We start from the raw sequence: 24083 nt of genomic DNA, 5'->3' as shown, positions 1-24083 counted from the left end.
CACTGATAGCTGTCGTAACAGATGGGCGAGTGTGCTGGGAACCAAGAAACTATGTACTGTATGCACGCCGGGGGAACAGCGTACAGCGTTGGATCACTCACATAGCTGCCTGGCCGAGGCGTGCGTTTCTGAGCTAGAACAAGGTGCTGTCGATAAACCATACCCTCAGTTTTAGCTTCCCAGACTCAGAAGCACATGAAACAACTTACATGTATACCTACGCTGTCACACATACTCGTGATTTGCTGGCCTCGCTGTGCTCACCCCATGTTTCTTGCACTTTCTCTCTTCTTTTCCTCCAAGTTTATTCCTAATCCATCTAAGCAAGGTCATGGGCCAAATCGGTTCAGATGTAAATGAGTATTTCCCTGCTGATTTCAATGAAATTCCTATCTGTTGTCTCTCAAACCTGGAACTTGGACATGTTGCTACAGTGTAGAGGTCCCCTCCAAATTGTCCCTGAAAAGCCCCTGGCTTAGGTATCATTTTTTACTGCTGTAAGCAATAAGCCTTTTGTTACTACCGAACTAAGAGCTCAAATTCAAGGTAAAAAAAACAATTGTGTTTTAATTAGACTACAGATTCTGTTCTTTCCCCAGCTAAGGTAATCTAAAACTCTTATTTCTGTAATTTTCTGTGGTTTTATATTGTCTTTGCTTTTCAGACATCAGATTATCTTTAATGAATTAGTGACAATTTGGCAAATGTTGAGCCTAGCACAAACTTTGTCTGAGCCATCTGTCCTGCCCTCAGTTTAGAGGAAATAATGGTCTTTCTTTGAGCTCCTAGTAAATAGTCTCTGACAAGAGCTAGGGCAAAATTTGTGCTGACAAGTGAGGGGAATACTGGAACTCTTCTCTGTGTATCCCAGTCCGCGAATTGTTGCAGGCTGCCTGAAGTGTTAATGTTTTTTTTAATAATGCTATTTTGATGGCTGACATTAAAAAGTGCTAAGATGAGTTTATAGACTTCCGTTCAGGGATGAATGCTTCATACTTATATGTTTTATGAATTCCAAGTGATATTTTGTCTGATTTTCCATTTGTTTGCTGTCCCATTAGTGGTGGAACATTATTTATGCACCACATCTGCTACTAAAGTACAGTACTCCGTTGTAATTTGGCCACAGGCACATAAGTCAAAAGAAGAGATTTTTTTTCCAGGCTGAAAGTCAAAAAAAAAAAAAAAAAGAAAAATTGGAACAGTGAATGCAAAGAATAATCCAGGTTCACATTATTGATTAAAGCAAGATTGGGTTGAAGAACAATTGTATCTATACCTGTCCATAGTTCATTTGCTAAATGCCTCACTTTGCGATCTAGAATATGTAGCTAATTGCTCAGAAACATTTATTTAATCATGTCTCTTTTTTTTTTTTTTCTAGTTTGTTGTGACGATGTTTTGGAGCATCTATATCTATGACAGGGAACTGGTTTACCCAAAGCTGCTTGATAATTTTATACCAGCATGGCTAAATCATGGAATGGTGAGTAAAGTGATACAAATGCTTCCTTGTGTGAATGAAAGTCTAAGATTCCATGTGTATGACTCCGTGTACACTTAGCAATAATCTTACTTCCTAATTTTTCAAGTATACCACACTTGTATATCAGAACCTGTATCAGAGTATTTTTTTAAAATGTGGAATTACATGCATTAAGGCAAAGGTGTAGTAGTTTTAAAATTGCTGAATCTGTACTCATAGAAGTAGTTTATTTGAAGAAATTTGAACTTTCCATCCCTATCTGGTATGTCAAGGAGGACATTATTTCTCTCAACTGTATGTTTAAATGGTAAGGGCTACATTTTTCCAACAGGTGCTTGCTACAGTTTATGCAGTATTTGGAGTTGAAAGATGCAATGTTTGCTTCTCTTGCTGTGTTGGTGCAAAATATTTCTTTATTATTTTGTTTTCCATAGCAAGCCATGGCAATCCACTTGGCACTGTTGTTCATCAGTAGATGACAACAGAGCTTATCCTTCAGCACATCTGCAGCAGATCAAGATTTGTCCACTGCTGTTGACCTTGATAAATTGCTCCTTTGTGGAGTGGGGCTGATGGCATTGCTATTTATTCCCTAAATTGTTTGTGTTAAAGGAGCAGTATGAGAGTTCCTACTGATAAGAGGAGCATCAGCTTCTGCTAGGTACTGTAATTTTTTATGATGTTGTAAGAAAAACAGCGTGATGATGTGTATGTGTAGAGCTGAGCAAAGAGACTGGTGAATCTTACTGTGTTTGTTTGGACTGTCCTCCTTTGAGTTTTGAGGTCACAAACCGAACACTTGTAAGCGCTACCAAGCCATCCGTACATTTTTTCCAACACCACATCAGTGCCAACTCCGATGACGTTTCTTCCAGGTGACATTCCACATACTGAAAGTGCCTGACCTGTAACATTTTTCATGAAAGTGAAGCATTTGACAAGTGGTCCTGTGTATTCAGGAAGTCTCTTCTGTGCCATAACTAAAAGGCAATTCAAGTTCCTGTGTCTTTGTTAGAAGTATATACTTACTGATAGATTTGAAGAAGTCTTCTGTTTGTAATTTTTGGACACACTAGCATTTGCTGAAATGAATTGCATGCATTCATCTTAGACATCTTTATTTTCAGCTTGGAACATTATAGAAGGCATTTTTGACAGTACTTTGTAAAGGAATCGTTTGCTGTGTCGGTCTCCATTTATCCAAGTGTTCTTCAGCTCGGTCACAGGGAAGGCTCATGACTGTTTGGCTTTTCACCACCTTTCAGTCTAATTCTTTTTGATGTTTTAGCCATCATTTTATCTTCACCAGCTTTCAAAATAATTAATTCTGATGCATTGCCCATCATAATACGGTGGGGTTTGGGGGATGAGGATGGAGATTCTGGGGAGAAATTGTTCTTCATAAACTACCTTGAGAATGCTGGCCTCATTTATTAGCGGAGTTACAACTTTGACACGGTGGCTTTTAGAGAACATGATAAAGGTCCCCTTGGCAAAAGGGTAGGACCTCTAGCAACAGAGTTTCAGAAAAGTCAAAGTCCACAGCTATTGTTTTCTACTGAAGTAAACATTTATTCTCATCTTTTCTTGTACATTTTGACAGCAGCTGTGCACGCTCAGTGATAATTTTTCTGAACTCAAGAGTGGCTGTGCTGGAGCCTAACCTTGCACAACAAAACTTACAGAAGAGATTCATTACCTTTGGCAGAATGAAATCAGACAGGAAGATTTGGGTCCTTCTGTTACTACATTGTTGATGATGAGTTCCTGTTCTCTGTGAACATTCCCTACAGTGCCTGGTGCGGCTCCTAATGATTTGAGTTTAAATGCTAATTTCACCTGTAAACAGTCTGTCCAGGTTTTTTCCTACTGTTTTCCCTAAGCACGTGCTTAGAAAAAATAGCCACAAAAAGTGGAAAAATTCAACAAAAATGGTAAGGTCTTCCATGGTGAGAAGATTCCCTACTTTAAATGAAAAATCATTTTTTTCAGAAGTTTCTGACGTGTATTATAACTAGCAGTAACAAGTTGCTCAGCTGTCAACATCAGCCTGCAAAATTCACAAGGTGAAAAGGAAAGATAAGTCATAAAATCTGTGGCTCTAATAACAGCAATCATTCTCAACAGTAATATGGACATACATCAAATACTGTGGAGTATCCATACTTTAAAACCATTTTAGGGTGACTGTCTTTAAGGCTGTATGAAGAATTGTTCGAAGGGCTGGCCTGATTGAGTGCACTGGCCCAAGCAGAAGTACTCTGTGCAGCACTGTATGCTGCTTTGTTAGTTTACAGTAATTAGTTTTCTTCACCCTTTTTCCTTCTGCCACCTTTGCATCCATTCTCTGTAGTTAGAACTTTGTATATAATTAAGGGAAATGAGCCCCAGGGCTATGCAATCCCATTACCAATTCACTCTTAATATTACTCTTAATATTGTTTATAAAGTTTTGTAGAAACAGAAGAAGGCTCAAAGGCTCATCACAGTACACAAATGTCAAATCACAAACGATTTACCAGACTATGAAATTGCCTTTGGTTTTAAGAACGATGTTTCTATTACATATATGCTACAGTCGTTAAAAATACAATTCTTGTCTACAGAAGATCTGTGTAGTTGGTGGCACTTTGTGGTACCAGATGGTACCCCATACATACAGATTTGTACACTTGTGAAAGGCATGACTAATAGAGTTGTACCGTTCCATAAAGCTCACATATTTCACCACCTCAGTCAGTTGATTCATTCATAACCAATGGTATCACTAAGGCTGGAGAAATCATGGGGGGAGCAAGGGTAGGGTTACTGTTGCTTTTAGCAGAGCAAGGACTTCATCTGTGTTTATTACGCGAAGGACCACGTCTGAATAGCTGATGTTAAGCTTCTCTCAGTAGGAATAATCTACCTCTGTAAAGACAACTATTGAAGAGTAAGGCTACATCTAAGCCTGGGTCTGTTTCTGAAGTGTCACGTTCACTTCCTGTATTTATTAGGTATTATGCAGATGAATTAATCTTTGCTGGCTACCATTTTAGCTGCCAAATTACTGAACTTTTCCGTCAAAGATGCTGTTCATGTTCTTGAGACTGCCCTGCACTGTGGATCCACATCAGCCCCATATTCCATAGATGTATTTTCTGTGAGAAATATTATTTCCCTTTTTCTGATGGCCATTTATGTGATCTGTATCAGTGTTGGGCATTTTTAATCAAAGGCTAACCTTCAGTGCTTTATACTGGTATGTCACAGTAACAGAATTCATATCTGTTCATTTGTTTTACCCTTTTGTGTTGGGACTGGGTAGGATGATGCATGGAGAGCATCTGCTTCCAAAAGTGATATTCTCTTCGATATTAGCACAGACTATGAAACTAGAGGTTGCCCTTATTCTAACTGATGCCCACATAAACAGATCTGTAGTCTGAATTAATCTAAGCTTGAGCACTGTTGATTTTGAGCCAGGTTACATGGCAGGATTGCATACAGTATTTATCCAAGTTAGCATACCATTTCAGCAAGAGTCCTTCTGTGTTTTTCATAGACACTGTCCCAAATTCCTTTTAAAGATGTGAATCATCTTTTGTTTGTGGCAAGGAAAGTAAAATACAGAGATAGAGTTTACTTAGTGAAGAGTTTAATGTCTCTGGAGGTTGGAAACAAAGAGTTGTCTTTATAAGAAAACTCTATAGAGGAGAGAGGCTGGGGAAGGGGAATACAGTCAAACTCTGAGGAGCTGGAAAATTGATTATTGTATGGGTTATGTGCCACTACAATCTGTATGCACTCTTTCCATTCAGCAATCTATTCTTTTCATTCCACTTTTTGGAAACAAAGGCACTCAAGAGGTTGCACAAAACCAGGGACAAATAGCAGACACAAACAAGAGAGGAAGGAGCCTGTCCAAGTGACACATCTTTTCTTCTTTGTCAAGTTGCCTCTCTTTTTCTTTCTGGCTGCTCAGCTGAAAACCTCAGCCCACTGGAGAGTGGTACAGAGCCCTTCCCGCCACCTATCTGACTTTTGCTCTTCCTGGCAGTCTTGTCTTAGATCCAGTGGCCTTGGCTGGTTTGTTCCTTTTTTTTTTCTTTTTTTTTTTTTTCTGGTTGAAAGCTTTTTTCCTTAATGATTCAGTGAGCATAAAAATACAAAAGCTAAGCAAAAATTAAAATTCATGTTAACCTGACCTGTAGAGGTTCAAAGGTCCAAAACTAGTGATTTTTGGTGAAACCGTCTCATCCTCATTAGTCAGGTCAGTTGCTACACCATGCTCACTCTGATGTACAAACAAGGAAATGACCTTTCTTTCAGCAAAGTGTTTTCATCGAGTGTGTTGTCCTGAAATCCTATTCATAAATGACTCATTTGAAGTAGTGTAGTATAGTATTATACTTCTTGAGGATGCTAATACACCAACATCCCATATGGGGGCTGTTTTTACTCTATATAGTGCACCTTGGTAATGTCTCACACTTACATCTAGAAATTTAACCTGTTCCTGGATTTGTTTCTAAATCCAGTTTTTAGGGCTCTCAAAGATATTACAAGTTAAGTGCTCTTCTTGAATCATCTATAATATTTTCTTATGCTAGGTGTGAATAAGATCTCCAGTGCTCTAGGAGGTATTTTCCACTTGTTACATAGCTTGCAAAATTTCTGGTAGCAATCATGGAAAAATTTGTAGCTTAATTATAAACTTCATTTCCCACAGAATACCCAGTTCTAGATGGCTATGATTTAAACATCTGTCTTAAGAAAAGAATAGCACTGATGCTGGTCCCTTGGGGACTCAGAGTATTTATAAAAAGAGTGAAAATAATCCTGTTGGATCTGTACACTCCTTGCATGTTCATACTGTAGTTATGCTGCTGTGTCTGGTATCGCTCCTCATTATCAGCCAGCTCCACAACTGGAGCATGAATACAGTAGGACCAATTATCCCCCCACTCTGGGGAGAAGAAGAGCAATCGCATAAAAATGTGTTGTTTTTTTTTGATTTTCTGTTACTTATGTGAAGGGCCTGGAAATTGGTTGTATGTCAAAATTTGTGATAGCTAGCACTTTCAAACGGAGAGAGGCTTCTAGACAAAGAAGACGGAATTACGTGGGTGGCATCCCCTGAGACCATTAGGAAATTCCTTTCACCTAATGCAGTAACATCACGGTGTTTTTGTGGAGTGGGCAGCTGGCCTTAACACCGCTGTATAGCTGCCAGAGGAGACTCTTCACAGTAAGTTGAAGACAGCTTTCTAACTGAGCACAGGTGCTGAATGTTTCTGGGTATTTTTTATTTCTAGTAATCCACAGAAAGCACACACGCAGCCTCCTCCCCATGCATAAGCACCCAACACATAATAATGACAGACCTGTCATAAAATATTGTTGAGTCTTTAAGTTAAACCTGTGAGCCCTGTTCTAGAGGTGAGCATTACAAATGAAAAGCCTGAGAGCCAAGCTCCCCGGATCAGATATTTTTCTGCAGTCTGCCTTCATTTGCTGACAAGGTGATGTAACTTAGCCTGTTAGCACAGAGGCTGAAAGCCCATAGTATCCACAGCAAAACAAGGAGGGTGGCTGTCAAAGGAAGGGCGAAGGGGAGAGAGCAAAACAAGAGATTAGGGAAAGATAGTCAGACGAGAGGAAAAGATAGGTGTGAGGAAAGAAAAGAATCAAAGTCAGCTGATACTGTTCCAACCTAAAAAGAAAAAAAAAAAGGCAGCTGAAGCAAGTGAATAAAAAAGGAAACAGAAAGTAATGTAAACAAGATGGAAAAGGCAAAATGATAACGAGGATCTTGGGGAGGGAAGCAAAGAAGGAAAAAGTTAAAAAGAGGAAATGAAGAGTATGAGTTCCTTACCACATCGTTTCATCACTTCCCTGGGAAAACTTCCCTGCAATCTACTAATCAGAGGAGGTGAGAGCAAGGAGATGGCTCAGTGGTGCTGCTGTTGAGAGGGGTATAATGGCTGCTGTTGCTGTTGAACATAGGTCTACAGGGTAGACAAAGTAATTTTTGCATGGTGAAATGCCAGGAGCTTCTTAGGGATAAAACCACATGCAACTTGTTTTTACGAAGTTCATATGAATTGTATCCAGGTGCTGTCTGTAGAATGGCACAGGTGCCTCGCTATCTCTGTTTTTATCTGGCAATGCTGTCCACTATCTTGACTGACCCTCAAAACTCCGACCCTCAGACCTCCAGACCTGCTGCTGAAAACAAGCCTCTTCACAGTGTGCCTTATTTTTCCCAATCAGATGTGAAGTGAGAGTTGTGTTGCATGTTACAGCAGTCAGATGAGCTTATTTGCTTGCTGAGGGATGCGAGCATGCTGGAAGATCATGTATTTGAGGCACCAGTGGTAAGGAAGAGTACTGCCTGCATTTCAACCCTTTCTGCTTTAACAGAAAAAGTCATGGGTAACCTTGAAATTAATAATAGTGGTAATAGAAATAATAAAGCTCAGAAACAGATTTTCAGATGAAGTTGCTCATAGAAATGTTTGGCAAAGCGATTAGTATGGGCACAAAACAAACGCCCAATGAAAAGCCCCAGAAAGATGTCCAAAGGGCGTCTTAGACTTTCTGTCTTCCTCTGGGTGTGGAGTGCTCTGAGCAGTGTTTTCCTAGACCCAAGGTTTGGCCCTGGAAGGCAGGGTTTGTTTGTTAAACCAGCAGCAGAGTGGGACAGAAACCCATTCACTTCGTCCCCATAACTCTGACAGCATTAAGAATGCCAGTTTTGTTTGACCATTCATGTTCAGGGCAGCTTACATTGCTCATCCTAGTCACTGCTGGAGCCATGCACAGTTCTTTTGGGGTGCTTAAGCTGGTATGTCTTTCTGTTGCTACCACACAACATCTCAGATATGTGGTTTGCAGGGTATAAAATAATGTTCAACTTCTAAATCAGTACAAAATGCGTCAATAATTTATAAACATTTTGATAACAATCTGCATGCCTTTTTCTCTCTTAATTAAAATCAGGTGCCTGCTTTATCTTTCAACATAATAGATTTCTGTTTTTTCTCATGTGCTTTTTTTCCTGTGAACATAGCCAGGTGATCAGATCAAACTGTGACTGATACAGGATTGTGATTAACAATAAGTACATTCAAAGAACATCTTTTATCAAGAAAGGAAAACGTTTCACTGGAAAAAAAAATTATATACTGGGGGTGTTGCTCATGTTAAAGAAAGATTAGAATGTCAGCTCCCTGCTACAGGTTATGTATTGTAAAGCACCTCGTCTGAAAGTCATCTTAGAAGTGATCACTACAAAAAAAGCCTTATCTTTTCAGCAGGCCATGCAAACACAGGAAAGGATGCAAGTATTGTTTCAAAGACATAATAGCTTAATATGCAATTATTGTCTATCTTTATGCATTTAAGAGGACTATAGTTTGCCTTATAATTACAATAAAGTGCAGTGTTTTGTATCCTTGGACACACTTGTTAACATTCATTAGCACTCAGATAAGAATTAATATGTATATATGATAAAAGTGTATTTGTACTATGTTGTACCCACTGTACTAAACTGTGCTGTTAGGATTCACACATGTGGCAAATATGACTTAATCAGACCACAAATATTTTGCAGCATTCCATGGTATCTCATTTATTTGTTTAATTTGCCGCTATAGCAACTGGATTCCATGCTTTTAGATTCTTTTTTTTTCACAGACCTATGATCTACTTGGTTGAAGCTTGGCAGACAGCATTTCCTTCAATTGAAGACATATGCACTAACTCAGTGACCAGATTTTTACCTATTTATCATTGTTGGAAAGTGGGTTATTTCTCATGGACACGATACCAGAGGAATCAGCAGACCTGGTGAAGGGAGTTTCAGCCCAAAAGCTTAGATGCTTTTTCCAGCCCTTGAAGCTGGTGAAATAAAAGATATTACTTCTCCCTCCATCACGAGATCATTAGCGCTACAGGAATGCTAATACAAGGAAATATTTTGACATTGTTTTTGTAACAAATTACCACTTTTTAAAAGTAACTTTTCTCTTTGTTAATTGCTGTCTTTTTACACGTCTTTGTATTTGGAAACAGACAGCACTTCTGGAGAAAGCATTTCATATTCAGATGATTAATATGTTGAAGTAGTGCCACAGCAGTAATGTTTTGTGCACATTGATCTGTTGAAATCAAGGGTTTTGGACTGAGCTTGGGAACTACTTTTGCTCGTGGTGGCCTATGAGCATCTGACATAACCTGGTTTCTACCCTGCTGGGCAGTTCAGTCCCCGTATTTTTACTTTCCCACATAGAAACAAATTGGTAAAAACTGCATTTTAGTAACTCGTCAAATACAAGAGATTCAAATTTGGGGTGTAGCCTGAGGGGTATTTTTGATAGACGTGTAAGCCGCTGCCACTAGTCACACAGGTCTGCAATAATCCCTTTTATCTTTGGACGTTCACCTAAATCACTGATGTCGAAGCCTGGTGCCCTGCCCGGCACAAAGAGTGGCCTTCAGAGGTGGCACTTCTCAGAGGGACCGTGAGGGTGGGAAGGTGGCTCTGTGCCTCCCTCTGACACCACAGCTTCCCGAGCAGGAAAAGCTCCACCATGAAGAAGCAGCACTGGGCTCGGAGGTGCTTCAAGGTGGCAAAAGGCAGGCCTGTGTGTTCTCTGACACGTTTCTTGCAATATTAGCTGGTGTCCTTTAACTCTGCATAGCTTGCTTTCTCTTCAAAACAAGTAACGCTGTGTATTTGAGGTGCTGTTTAAACCCTGGTTTTAAATTTCAGTTTTATTCCTGGTTCTGCCACTGTTTTACTGAACAATGACAGAAATTGCATAATGTACAATCAAAAGCCAGCTTTTATGTGTCTTTATTAACATCTGCATTTGTGTGGCTCTGTAATGACAGTTAACACGACAGTGGTGGCTGTTACAGGATTTATATCACTGTGCCTGATTCTGGTTATGAGGTGTCCCAAGCAGGGCAGCTGCAGCCCCAGACCAGAATACCCACTGTGCTCACAGATATTTCCCTTCCATGTGCCTTAGCATCCAGTTCATTCAGTTGCAATGAAGAAGTGAATGGCCTTTTTACTAATTACTTTGAGGTTCATGGGTTCAGACACAGCTAAGAGCTAGAAGCTGGTATTGCTGTCCGTTCTTCTGTAGAACAGAAGTGACCTCCACTCCAAATAATAACATAACCTAGGGCTGTGCACTGAATTTCAGGCTACTAGTATCTCATAAAACACTGTAGGCTGACGTGATGCGTAGTATAGAAAGTTCAAATAAGCCTGGAAAGGAAATCCTTCCTTATCAAAAACGGCTCTAATATTCAAATCACATCCTTAAGTTTGTTTCCCACAGGAAGAAATTTTATTTGCATCTTGGGGCTTTTAGGTTTTTATTCTGTTATTTTGAGTTTTACCCTCTTTCTATAAACCCTATATGCAGAGTTCCAAACTGCTGAGTCACTACTATGCACATTTTTGTGGCTTCTTTTGCAAATACAATATGTAATGTAGAAAATTTTCATGAACTATTTATGGGAAAGATGAAATATGTATGTTGGTCTACTGAACTTTGTATTTTAAGGCACTTTTAAAAATGAAACGGGAAATGATATCATATTCTAAAAAGGAAACATCCATTAAAATGTGTTTTTACTAGTACACAGATTTACTGATGTTCCCATTAACAAACAAATGTGCGTTGGCTGCAAGTTGTTTAAAAATACAGCTGCAAATCATTTTGAAAGGTGAATACATGTATTCTTAGATCAGAGACATAAGGGGGCTGTCATTTTGGTCTTCGCTCCTGAAACAGAGGAATGAAAGATGAAAAATCACAGGGAATTAGAAGGAGAAAGAAATGCATGTATCAGAAGCTGGGAGAAAAAGTGATAGTCTTAGAGGCTGTCAAGAGGAAAAGACAGAAAAGCGAGCAAAGTAGAGGAAACCAAATATTGAAATAAAGAGGTGTTAATAGTAGTCAGCTGGAGAGAGCCGTAGAACGTGGAGGTGATAATTGTGTGTACTGTACATCACTGAGAGAAAGCTTGAAAGAGAAGCTTCAAGTACGCAGCATATATTGAAAATGCGACCCTCCATTTATTCTAGACCAGCATGCAGAAATTTGGCTTCTTTTGGTCTCCTTGGAGCACTGTGCAGGATCACTGTTTGCAGAGTGATTTTGTCTGACATTTTTGTGCATACAGAAACAAAAGAAATGCTTTATACCCTCACTGCTCCTCTGTCCCCTGTCCATGGGGCTCTTCAGATCTCCCAGTCGCTTGCCCAAGCACTCGGCTACTGAGCCTCCCGCAGTCGTGCTCTCCATGTCCTCAGCTTGCTAGGATCGTAGGATGTTAGTATGGTAGGTTGGCTATTAGTGTAATAACAACAGTACCTTTTTTAAGGACATCTCAAGTAACTTTAAGCTGAGCGCTTGATACAGATAAATGTATTTTTCCTCAAACCTCTTGCAGTCTAAATGAACAAAAGAGGTAAAGATTGGGAGAAGTGATTTATATTACAGAGAAGAACCTGAAACACAGAATTTGTGGTTTGCCAGGGGTTACCGAAGTTTGTTAGAGATCCAACTGCAAAGTGAATCTGGATTTACTTTGACACCCAGAGCTTTTACTAAGAACTGATCCTTTCTCTCCAAACTGGGCAAGGGAGACAGATTCACAGGGAGTGAAAGAGCACACACTTGGGTTTCAAACTCTCGCTCTATTGCAGGGAAGAAGTGACTCGATCTTTGAACAGAGAGGTGTTGCTCTAAGTTCTCCTTCACTTAGTTACAACAGGCGTTTCATTATTTGCGGTTTGTTTGTATTACTGGGAGTACAGGTCCATCTCACTAGCTGCTTTTGGGTTTTTGTTTTCTTTTAGTATAGCAACTACTATCTACTTGTTCCAAATAATTTTTTTGGGCGTACCTTTTTATCAGACGAAAGATCCCTTAGTTTTCCATTCGTCCTCTGATGACTGATGGTTTGAGAGGAAAGACTCTGACATATAAACAAAAGGATAACTTAAAAAGGATGAACTTGGAAATTCAAAAAAATGTCAAAGCAGAAAAGGCCCCTCTCATCTCCCCTGTCACTTGGACTTGATTTTTCTGTTGCTCTCCAGATGGATGTTACCATTAGTAAAACTACCAAGAAAATTTGAGAGTTCTGCTTGGAAATCTCTTTAAGATCTTCCAAAAGTCTCTTTGATTGAGACAAAGATATTTCAAAGGCCTTTATGGAACTGCAGTTGCAGGTACATGGCAAGAGGGACAGAAGTTAAAATATCCTTAAGACAGAAAAGGTAACTTGTGCAAAAGTCTATCACTGACTACTGGCTATGAAGAGTTGTATTTTGATTATTTCAAGCGAGAAGTGTTTACTAGACAAAAAAATTGCACTAAAATGGGCAGTGGCATGATGTAGAGGCCTGCATTCACTTTGGGAAGTACCTTTCTTCGGGCAAGAATTCAGTGTTTACTAGCCCTGTCTCGAATCTGAACTCTACAGCTTAACTGGCAACAATACAAATATTCACAGCTGTATAAAAAATGTTATTTAGTTCACAACAGTAGCCATGGTTACCTGCATATTTTCATTGCCTTATTCGTGTGCAATTCATTTTTTTTTTCTGGAAATACCATTACCATGTAATATAATACTGTACAGCCTCTTGGTAAGCGGTAAACCTCTTTACAGTGTAAAGAAGAACATTTTGCAGTGAAGCTGAAAGCAAATTATATCAAATTGGCTTGTACATGGAACATCCCACCTATACCTTGTCAGGCAGAGAGAGGCGAGTCTGAACACTCAAATGGCATTGTGACTGCAATTTCAAAATATAAATAGCAATATGTAAAATTGCTGGCGTTTAAAAGTCTCTGACAATGTTTCTACCACACAGCATTTAAACAGAGCTAGTCCTTGCTTAGTCCCCTGACAGATGACACAGACAAGGCCATTACTGTCAGTACAAGTGACAGCAGCAAATTATTCCCCTTGACTCTTGCAGGAAATGTGGGCCCCAGAAGCCCCATAGCGTCAGAAGGTTAGAAAAGTGGTGGGATTCACTCCTACCACTTCTAGCTCATGCTCTCACTCTGCATGCAACGCAGATGTGATGTACACGAGAATCTCGTGTTTTTGTTATATTCATGGGAAACAACCTCTTTAGCATCACTGCAGCAGAACTGCCAACCATATTCTAACCTTTACTAAGAAGAGAAAGTAGTACTTAATCTTTCCAGATAGCTCAGGTCACTTTGCAAGCAAATTAATTAAACTTTACAAGAGTATTGCAGACAGTTTACCTAGGCTTTTTTTTTCTTTCTTTCTTTTTTTTTTAATATATTGAGGTGTGACATCGATTCTGAAGGAATAAATCACATATATCAGTTTAAAATAACAACTTCAGCCAAAGGAGTGAAGGATATTTGCTTCTTTAATCTGGCTAGTTTATCTGAATTCTTTCGTTATAAAGTTCCTTACTGCTGTTGTAAAGAAAACTTGCTATGTATATAAACTGTATTTTAAGGTCAGATTCCTTGGCATTTTCATATAAGCAGTGAAATCTAGGAATTTTATAGGTTATTGCGTAGAGATTGAACCAAAGAAAAAGTAATGCAGTTTTCTAAAGCGATGTTGAAAAATTACCCGTGTAACCTTGTGAAACCTTGTTGAAAGCACGATAGAGTTTTAATATACTATCCAGACCTGTTTTGAGTGCGTCTCCCAAGGCAAGAAGGGAGATGGCATTAAGATGAAAATTTCTACAGCGAAGCCGGCTGTTACCACAGTCTGGCTTCTGTTACTGCTGTAGTGCTGCCAGCTTGGGGCTATTTATAGGCACCAGCCTCTATCTATCCGTGCCTGTAGATCTCCTGCTCCCCTCAGAAGAGGTGGTGGTGTTTCTGAAGAAGTTAGTCCACCATTTCCATCTTTCTTATTCCTTCAGAGGCCAGTGTCTTCAGCTTCAGTTAGGAGGAATTTGGCAGGCACTCCCTCCCTGCCCGAGCTCTTGCATCAGTGGCTTGCATTGACTTAGGGGCTGCAAGGCTCAGTGGCACTGCTTTCAGAATCTTCAAAGATAATTTCTTATACTGCAGGAATCTCTCCACTATCTTACATTTTTTCTTCTTAAGTGGGAATGGTATCTAAAACTCTTAAAATGATTCTCTGGTCCATAATCTCCAAAGCTTAGGTCTTACTTTTGGGGATACAACAGGAAGGCTTTTGCTTTTCTTCTGATTGCAACAAAGGGTTTTGGTGCTGTGCATGATTTGTAGTGGAAATAAAATCCGTTCTCTTTCATTTTCCTGAGTATGTGGCGATGAGGTCTGAGCAATAAACCTTTTCTCCAGAAGCCAGTGCTTGCCTGGGGCAGGAGCTGTTTAGGTTTGCTGCACCACGTTACAGCTGGAGCCTGGTGTGTTCGGCAGCCTTCTCTGAACAGTCCATGCCTCTATACACCCGTGCATAAATTAGATGTAAGCCATCCAAACACAGCCTTTGTGCATCCTGCACTCCATCACCTTTCTCCACGACGTAAATCCCCAAATGAAATACCCTCCCTAGCACAGTCGCAGTGCGAGCACACTCCTCTGCCACAGCAGCAGCAGCAGAAAGCCTCAGGCTGCAGCCCAGGGTGCGTTGGGTTGTCAGCCCCTCACCCAGCAACAAATGCTGTAGCAGCGTGGGCAGCAGAAAAGCTTGGGAAGAGGGCCCGGAAGAGTAGTAAATTGTGCTGTCCAAGACGTGGGTAATTTTTCCTCCATGCCAGCAGCTTAAAACCATTTTCCCAGCGCCACTCTGCGTTCCCCCTTGCTGTATTTATCTGGATTCTTCTTTCATGCAGTTGCAAAAAAGAAATATATATATATATATATATATGTGTACTTTTTTTGCTCCTGTAGTATTTTGTTCCTCGAAGATTTGAAGCAGTGTGCTCCATTTCTGCCACTATAATTCTTCCCGTGTCAGCAAATTATGACTGCACAAAGTGGGGTGGCTCCGAGCTGTTGGTAGCCACAGGGCAGTCACAGCCTCACAGAGTCAAGTTTGAGTTTCAGCTGCGACTTCTGCTGCTCACAGGTACTTAGGCTCTCCTAAACAGCAGAGATGTCACGGTTAAATTATTTTCAGCTTTTGACCTTTTCAGTTCTGAACTTCCAACCGCTAAAACATGAGGCTCCCCTACTATTTATTTTGTAGAACAGGTCGAGGTGAAATGTCAATTTGAAGAGGAAGGGAGAATAAAGTCGCTCATACAGCATTATTTTGGTATCCAGTGTCCAGTTAATAAAAATAAATCAATTTTACTAGAATTTGTTGGAGTGTTTTTGCTGCTAAAACTCGGACCACATGGGAAACAGTTAACAGTCTCCAGATGTGAAAAGGAAAGAGCCATCAGCAGCACAGAGAAATTTTATTTTCAGTGAACAGGGCTACTGCAGCTGTGGTTCACAGCAATGCAAAGAGAAGGCAGCTGCTCTGAGAGCATGTGAGAGTCAAAAATCTTCTTCCTCTTGCTGCGTTCATAGCAGAGCATCTACCAAACCTGAGCCGGGCTGTCTAGCATACCCCTCGAGCCCAGGACCTGTTGTTAGTGCTTGGTGAAGCACCGCCTGGGGTGGTACTTACGTTCACTGTGTGCTGAGTGAAGCCTTGGGGGACTGAAACGAACCCAGAATATCTTCCTTCCTTTTTTTTTTTTCCTTTGCAAGTCTATCCACAGCAGAGCCATGGATGGCATTTGGCACTGTCTCACTTTTCACTTCTTTATCGAAGTCTGGCCACAGAGAGGCTGTGTAAGGAAACCAGATGCTGGGATGAGGAGTGGGTTGGAATCTTGCCTCTCGCCAGATACCGAGTGACTAAGTACATTTCTTTCATCATAACCTTTTCCACCTTGCTGATTGAGAAACTGGATAATGATGATACATAGATACTTTCTCAGAAAAATTTATGGACATGTTGACTAGTTAGGAGCATATGTGTGGCCAAATGAGACGTCCTGCTTTTTAAAGGCTGTTGTGTAGTTGCATTGGTCCCTGCACAGGTCCAAGGCAATGAATGGGCATAAAAATATGTCCGCCACCAAACAGCCTGAGGTGCAGCACAGAAAGTTGTACTTAGAACATATTATTATAGACATGTTGTCAGGGAGTATTCCTGTTGCATGATGTTCTGAAAACATCTCTGTTTGCCTCAAGGGAATGCCCGGCTGCCCTTCTTATGAAGGGAAAAAAAAAAAAACAACTTGTGGTAAAGGCAAATGGAGAGTTTCCAATGTCTAATATCCATCCTGTTTTTGTTCCTAGCACAGCAACTGGGGTGGTGTTTTCTTGAGAATCATACTGGTGCACAATAGAGATGGAAGAAAGAGTTTTCAACTTTTAAAGTCTTATGGTTACAGAAAAACTTAACTTTGTTTGCTATCATCCTAGATGTCTCTTTTCTGCCATTAATATGTCTTTTTCAATTGTTTAACATGTTTTATAGCATATCTGCAGTAGCCGAAATACTGCTCAACACCCCTCACTCCCAGTGCCTCTTTCCAAATACTCTGCTCATTCAACTGGGTATTATTCTTTCAAGGAACTGTCCACCCACATAGCTACACAGGATGCTTTCAGGAGCTATCCTGTGGAGAAAGTCGTATGTGCTAGTACTGCTCCTGCACCAGTCCTTCTCATTGAGTATTTCTTTACGTAGTCTCAGTGTGAAACATGTGGATAAACCCTGAGCATCCTGTATTGGTGCCAGTATTTTTGGGCTCTTTACCAGGTGTCAGTGGTCTGGAAGGTAAGCCTGCAAGTATTAACATATGAATGGTCAGAATTAGAAAGAGCATTAGCTCAGAAAAATGCAAGTTTTGCCTTTGTAGTTTAATACTTATGGTCGGTGTTAAGCTCTTCTTCACGTCATGAAGGATTGGAATACCTTTTTTATTGAATAAAACCTGAGATAATCAACTAATCACGTAAACTGAGGATCTGATGCCATAAGAAAAAAAAAAAAATGTCATGAAATACATGACAGTGCTGTGAGTGTAGGACGTGTCACCTGCTTTACTATACTGAAGGAAAAGCTTAACTTTCAGTGCCGTGTATTTAGTATCAGTGATTTTTTTCAGTTTCATCTTTCACACTTATTACAACTTCAGGACTTCTTATAGAACCGTAGCTACTGCACTTTGAATACAGTTACTGCTTATTAGTCTTTGGAAGAGCTGCATTATTTCTTTGAATACAGAACCAAATGACTTTAAAACCACATGACGAAGGGTCAGTTGTTCCTAGAAGATTCTGTGTCTCACAGTAAGTACAGCCTGGTACCAAGGAGTTTTGCTTGACACATTAGCTTATATTGATTGTTTTCTGCATTTGTATTTCTTATTTTTTAATTGAGTTCTGTGTAAACTTCTGGAGCTTCTTCCAAATCTTAAGATATTTTAAAAAGTGCTCTGCTATATTCATTTTCATGGAGAAGTGGTTAATCCTTTCTCCCATATTAATTCCTTCCCAGCTCTTACTGTTTTGGGCCAGCTGATCCCAAGTGGAGTGGACGTCTGAATTTCACTTCTGGTTTACAGTGTTACTTGAATAACTTCTTCACATCATGAATTCTGTCCTGTGGCATAAGGTCTTTTGGAAAATGGTCTTCCCTTAGGACCATGTTCTGTCTTCTTTGCTTAAGCTGTGCTCTTCTAGTTTGGTGCAGAGCTCTGTGCTGAGAAAGTGAGGTTTTCAATGTGTTGCTTACTCTGTTTTCAGTAAAGGTAGGCTGGGTGGTGACAATGATATTAGCATCTATTAACCTTGTTTGGCCTTCTTTGCCTGTCCAACACACATTCTTATCATCTTGTTCATTATTTTACTCTTCAGATGCCAAGCACAGAAAAGTGTGCAACCACAACACTCCTTTTGCAGTCAGAATTGCTTTAGTTTGGTTCGTGCTGAGAAAACGAGAAAGGTCACAGAGGAGGTGCTGAGAGTTTGATGGAGGGGAAATGCAGGTTGTCCTTTTGGAGCAGTTAAGCTCCAGCCATGACCAGCAAGCATGTTTTGAGCCCTTATTCTTGCTCCAGAAAACATTAATTTGTGATATAATTTGCCTCAGAGTGGCACATGCAGCGAGAAGACTTTGTGCCCACCTACCCCACGCTGTGGATGGTTGTTTGCCAGCGCCACGTAGAAGAGCCCCTGTGCCAACAAACAGATTTGGTTCTGCAAGCAGCACAGCCCGGTCAGCACAGGCTGGGCCCCAGGGGACAGGCTGGTCCCTCTGCCAGCCTCTTTCATTGGGATGGAGGGGAGGGTGCTGCCGCGGGCTGCGCAGCTGGCATGGTGAGTGCCATCTCCAAAATCTCTGCACCACGTTCCAGGACGTGGCACAGACATGCCTTTTGTCTCCTTATCTGCGAAAATGCGCGAGGGCGGCTGGCTTGCTGGGTTGGGGTAGGTGTGTCTGTATGGTATTTTGCAGACATGCAACTTTATTCTGTGTTCAGAGCTGGCCGGACATCAGCCAGCTCCGAGCCAGGAGCAAGTTTATTAGGTTGGATTCTGCACCGTGCTAACCACAGCTACACAGCTCCAGGTTCCTTGCTGGCTTGGATTCATCCAGACTCAGAAACAGAGTGAGTTCTCACCTACCAACCAAATACCATGCAGACAAACCCAGACATTCATGGCATTTAAGGGCAGAAAAAAATATTAGATCATTTTGTCTGACCTCCCGTTTAACACAGGCCCATTTAACATTTCACTTGCACCTGTAGTGCGCCCAGTAACTTTAGTTTCTCTGAAGTTTATCTTTCAGAAAAGCCTTTGGTCATGAACTGAAGAGATAAACAATCTTCTGTTTTCCTTAGCAGCTTGCTCCTGTCATTACTCATTGTCACTGCTAATTCTTTTCCAAATTTCTAACTTGTCTGACTTCAGCTTGCTGTGCTTTCCACTGCTATGCTAAAGAGCCCTTTATTTGTTGTTTAGTATCACTGTTTTCTGTGCAGGGTGAGATTCTGTGAGTACCTTCTTTTGGATAAACTGATCAGCCTAAGACCCTTCAGAGTCTTGCAGGAGATATCCTGCAGTCTCCCAGTAGCATTGGTGGATCTGCTTGCCCTGCTCCAATACCCTCTTTTAATATGGGGCACCTGAGCTGTGAGCAGATGCATGGGTTCGGCATCCCCTTGCAGCTCATTTTGATCGTCCTCAGCACATCAGCACACACACAACTTGAGATGGTCACCATCTGCCTTCTGTGGAGCACAGTGCTGTTTATTTTAGGAGGAAAGCCTGACAGAGAAAATAGGTTGTAGACAATAAATAGTTTACACAGAGTTGACCTAGATGACTAGGTGTAACACTTAACCACTTCTGGTTGTATTAGAGACAGATGTGAGCTCATTTCTTGTCACTGCTGCTGAATTTAAAGCTCCCTGCCCTTGGACTCATTTTAAAGCCCTCCCGATCCTTTTTTTTTCTTGCATTTGAAAAAGCTTTTCCCCGGGAAGGACAGCAAATTCTGCAGCTCAGTTTACCTGCATGAGAGTTTGCATTATTGTTTCTCTTTTTATTTCACAGCCCCAAATAAGCCAGAAGATACAACAATCTCGGTTTCTCCTTTTAGAGCTTAGCAAAGGTACATTGTATATGCTCATAAATCCGGCACAGATAGCCCTGCCATAGCACCTAGCTTTCCAGGGACTCACACCTGACAGACTGAAACACATCGCTGTTATATGGACATACAGTAGCCTGCACAGCCATTATTCACCTCTTTTTAGTATATCCAGGGGGATAACTTTCAATAAGCCAGTCACAGTAAACTGATTACCAGCTGTGAACTGGAATTTTGGGTAGAGTTTGTTTATTGAATCTGGGATCGGAGAGGAGAAGGTTGGGAGATTGTTCCAGAAGCCACCCGGCATCACAGGCTGGTTGAGGCCGGAGCGACCTGTGGAGGTCATCCGGTCCAGCCCCTCACTCAAGCAGGGCCACCTAGAGCTGGTGAAGCAGCCCAAAATGTTGCTTGAATTGAAGCTGTGCTGGGATATTGACTTAGCTGCTTTGGCTTTTCAGGGGCCAGTGTGAGAGAGTCCAGCTACAAAGGTGGCTGGGGAAGCAGGCGAGCCTTCCGCCTGCATTATGGCCTGTAGTTAAGTTAAACCTGATCACACTGGGCTCAGCGACACCCACATGCTTATAAAGAACAGCTTCTTTCAGCTGCGGAACAAAATCCTGTAGCCTGTGCACTGCAGGAGGCCAAACGGCAGCCAGCAGGGCCTCTGCCAGCCCCAGGTCAGTCAGGCTGCCGGGCACCATGTGCAGTACCACTGTCTGGTTACACGGTCGGGGCTCACCACCTACGTGTCTGTGTGATGCCTCTGACGGTGCTGCTGGGGTGTCTGGGTCTCCTCATCCTGCCTGGGGGTGTACCCAGATCTGGAGACCAGCTACGCCATTGTATTTGGGTGAAGGGGTGGGTGGGTGGCTGGCTGAGGGCATTCATTAACCCAATTAGTTTCCTCATTGACTCTGCCTTAACCTTTGAATCCATTACCACTGCGTGTGCTTCTCCTGCATGTTACAGGCCAATCCTCCCTGCAGGCCTTGCCTATCAAGTTATTTTCAAGACAAACAATACAGCTTCACTCTGAAGAAAGTTGTTTCCCCAGTGGCAAAGTCTAAACAAACAAGCAACCAAAACCACTTCTAATAAGGTTTGTTTTGTTTGTTTTGTTTTGTTTTAAGGCCTGCTCACAGGGTTTAATGCTACCCCAGGTGTTGCAGTGGTTAAGTTACTGGCTGCCTCCCAGGCTTCGGCAGGGACAGTCCAACACGGGGGTTTGTGGCCCTGCTCTCCGGAGAGACCAGCACCGGCTCTCGTTCCTTTCAGACTTCCCTCAGTTATTAGAAAGGAGACTGCTCCTATCTTGTGCTCCTTCCAAATATGCCTTTCTATGGAGGTCTGCAAATCCCAGCAGATCCCGGGATTACATTTTCCAGGATTCCTTCTCGATGAGGTCGGGCGGAGCCGTGCCCTGCCCTCCCCGCGGTCCCGCTCCCAGGCTCTGCGCACTCAGCAGCCTGGGCTCCTGCCCAAGCCGCAGCCTGCCACCCCGCGCTGCTTCCTCTCTCCTTCGTCCCATGGGCCTGCTTCAGTGAGGACAACCTATGGAAAGGGATTTTCTGGCCTCTGATACGTCCCTGTTCTTTCTCAAAATGCCAGCATACACTTGCACAGCCTACTCACTGGGATAAGGAAGACCGACTCTCTGCTTCCCTCTAGAAGGAGGATCAGAAATGCCAGAGGTTTCAATCTTCATTTCGGCGATGCCTTCAGGGAGGATGGAGCTGGAATATGCTGACTTTTCATAGCTTTTTTTTCTGGTTTGCTCTTAACCAAAAATTTCCTGGTTAGTTAAAAGCTCACCAGAAGCACCAAAACTGGAATGCTATTTGCATGCATTTCTTTGTGTTGCTTTTGAACTACAGTATGAACTAAGGCCTGACAGATGCTTGTTACTTCTATGCATTCATGTTTTGTTTTGTTTTGTTTTGTTTTTTAATATTATTTGAAAGTTCCTGGAGTGGCTTTGTAAAATCTAGAACCTCTCAGAAACAATGAATTCAAGGCTTTCCTTTCCAAAATATCTGTCACACATAGACATCTGTGTACTCCAAGCCATCGGGATTATGTTTAGATTATGAGTAAATTATATTTGAGAAAACATATCGTAATGCATTTTAAAGAGAAAATTAAATATAGTATATGGTGTCATATGAGCTACTAAATGTCTTCTTTAATAGAACTTGGTGATTCCTGGAAATATGACTGGCAAATGTGTTTGTAAAATGTGTTTGTGCATGAGAACGTGGGCCTCTGGCAGAGAAGAACATTGGCTATTTGGGCCTCTGCTTCCATATAGCATGAGTCAAGCGAAACTTGGCACTAGCTGTAATGTTTAGTCTTTAAACATTTTTTATAAGCCTCCCTTTCTCTCAGTGAGATTAGATCAGCCAGTGAGATGATATTCTCATCAGCATGGACTTGTGTTTGTTGTTGCAGTGGTGTGTGGAAGATAATTTTGGAAATGATTGTAATTTATACTCTGAAAGGAAAAATTTGATTAAGGGTTTGTCAAGTTTGCCTCCATAAACATATAGTTCATTACAGTTCTCAAAATTAAGGCTGGAGACTAACCATAGATGTACATTTTTTTTAAAACCCACCTCACTGTTCAGTTCAGTTTGGTTTCTCATCCCTCCCAATTCTGACATTTTAGATGAAAATGAAAAGTGTTGTCACAGCTCAAATCATAACAATCCTGTCCTTCCAGATTTCTAGGGAGAAGGAGTCCTGACTAGGTGTCTGAATGGAAGGTCAGATGACAGTGTGAAAAAGATAATTATAAATTAAATGTGAAGAAATACTTAGTTTACAGATGGTTGGAGCTTCAGGCAAGGAACTGCATGGAGCTTCTGAAAGGTGCCCCAAGGAACCGAGGAGCAATGGAGATGGTAGGCTCTCCTGAAGTCCTCCTGCATCTTTTCTGTGCCATAGGCTAGAAGGACTTTGTGTTGTGGTTTATATTGCCAGAATTACAGTGATTTGCACAGGCTGCCCACTGAGACGTGTATGGTGTGAAATTGCAGTTGTGCTGTGAGATAAATCTCCACTTTTGTATACATTACCCTTGAGGATAACCATACAGCTGTCCTCATGGAGCTTGTGCAAGAGGAATCCTCCCCAGCTGCTTCTAGCTTTTCACTGCTTTATTCCTTTTCCCGTAGCATAAAAGAAAAAAATAAAATTAAAATAAAATATTTTTTTTTAAAAGTAAGGATGTCTGCTATATTGTCTTCCTTTTGGTGAAGTTAAGATTGCTTCATTAGTTCTCTTTGATCATTCTTGAAATAAAGTTCTAGTATTTTTTTTTATTATTTCCTCAAGAGGGATGAAATTTGCATTGTTCAAAATGCTAGATAATGCACGTAATAAAGACAAGTTTGGAATACTTACACAAATCTGGTTCTTGCCTCTGAAAAAAATTTTAATTAATACTGTCTGTATACTTCTCATGCTTTCAACATACTCTACAACCCTGCAAAGCATTTTGCTATTTATCATTTGATGTAGTTACTGTTTTGATATATGCAGTGAAGTCGTACCCCTTTGACATCAACACAAGTTTGGTCATTTCTTTCAGTGCAGAAAGGAATTATCCAATGGCTTGCTTTTTAAGAAGCACACTCACAGATTTTAAAATATATATAATGGAACTTTTCAAAGCAAAATTTTAAAGTGTTTTTCTCAAGCTGCATTGAATTGCTATTTGATATTTGCCTGCCTTATTAAGCTGTTTCCTCATCATATGTCATCTTACGTGCTGTCAAGATGCAGTGCGAATTTCTTCACAGCAGTAAACAAAATTGCAGAAACTTGCTTTCAGTCACTGGGCTTAAAGAAGTAAGTACTGCAGTCTGAATTGCCAGATATCCCAGAAATGATGTGTTTCTTAAAAGCAAGTAACTTAAACATGCACACGCCAAAAAAATGGATGTCTGCGGTGTGTTTTCAGATACGTGGTAGAACTTGG

The 24083-nt window shown here is 41.0% G+C and overlaps 2 protein-coding genes across 3 annotated transcripts in view; both read left to right on the top strand.

Annotated features, from left to right (window-relative positions):
- Positions 1–24083, top strand: part of LTV1 (LTV1 ribosome biogenesis factor) — a 350847-nt gene that overhangs the window by 52173 nt on the left and 274591 nt on the right. The gene's annotated exons all lie outside the window — the stretch shown is intronic.
- Positions 1–24083, top strand: part of AIG1 (androgen induced 1) — a 121881-nt gene that overhangs the window by 43463 nt on the left and 54335 nt on the right. For both annotated transcript variants that reach the window (XR_011094986.1, XM_068677225.1), the window contains exon 3: positions 1385–1486. Coding sequence is in view for 1 of the 2 variants with exons in the window: in XM_068677225.1 (XP_068533326.1) it covers positions 1385–1486 (102 nt within the window). In the remaining variant the exon portion in view is untranslated. The remainder of the gene's footprint in view (positions 1–1384; positions 1487–24083) is intronic.

This window comes from Anas acuta, chromosome 3, assembly GCF_963932015.1.
Source record: "Anas acuta chromosome 3, bAnaAcu1.1, whole genome shotgun sequence".
NCBI lineage: Eukaryota > Metazoa > Chordata > Aves > Anseriformes > Anatidae > Anas > Anas acuta.
This window is presented reverse-complemented; position numbering and strand designations above follow the sequence as displayed.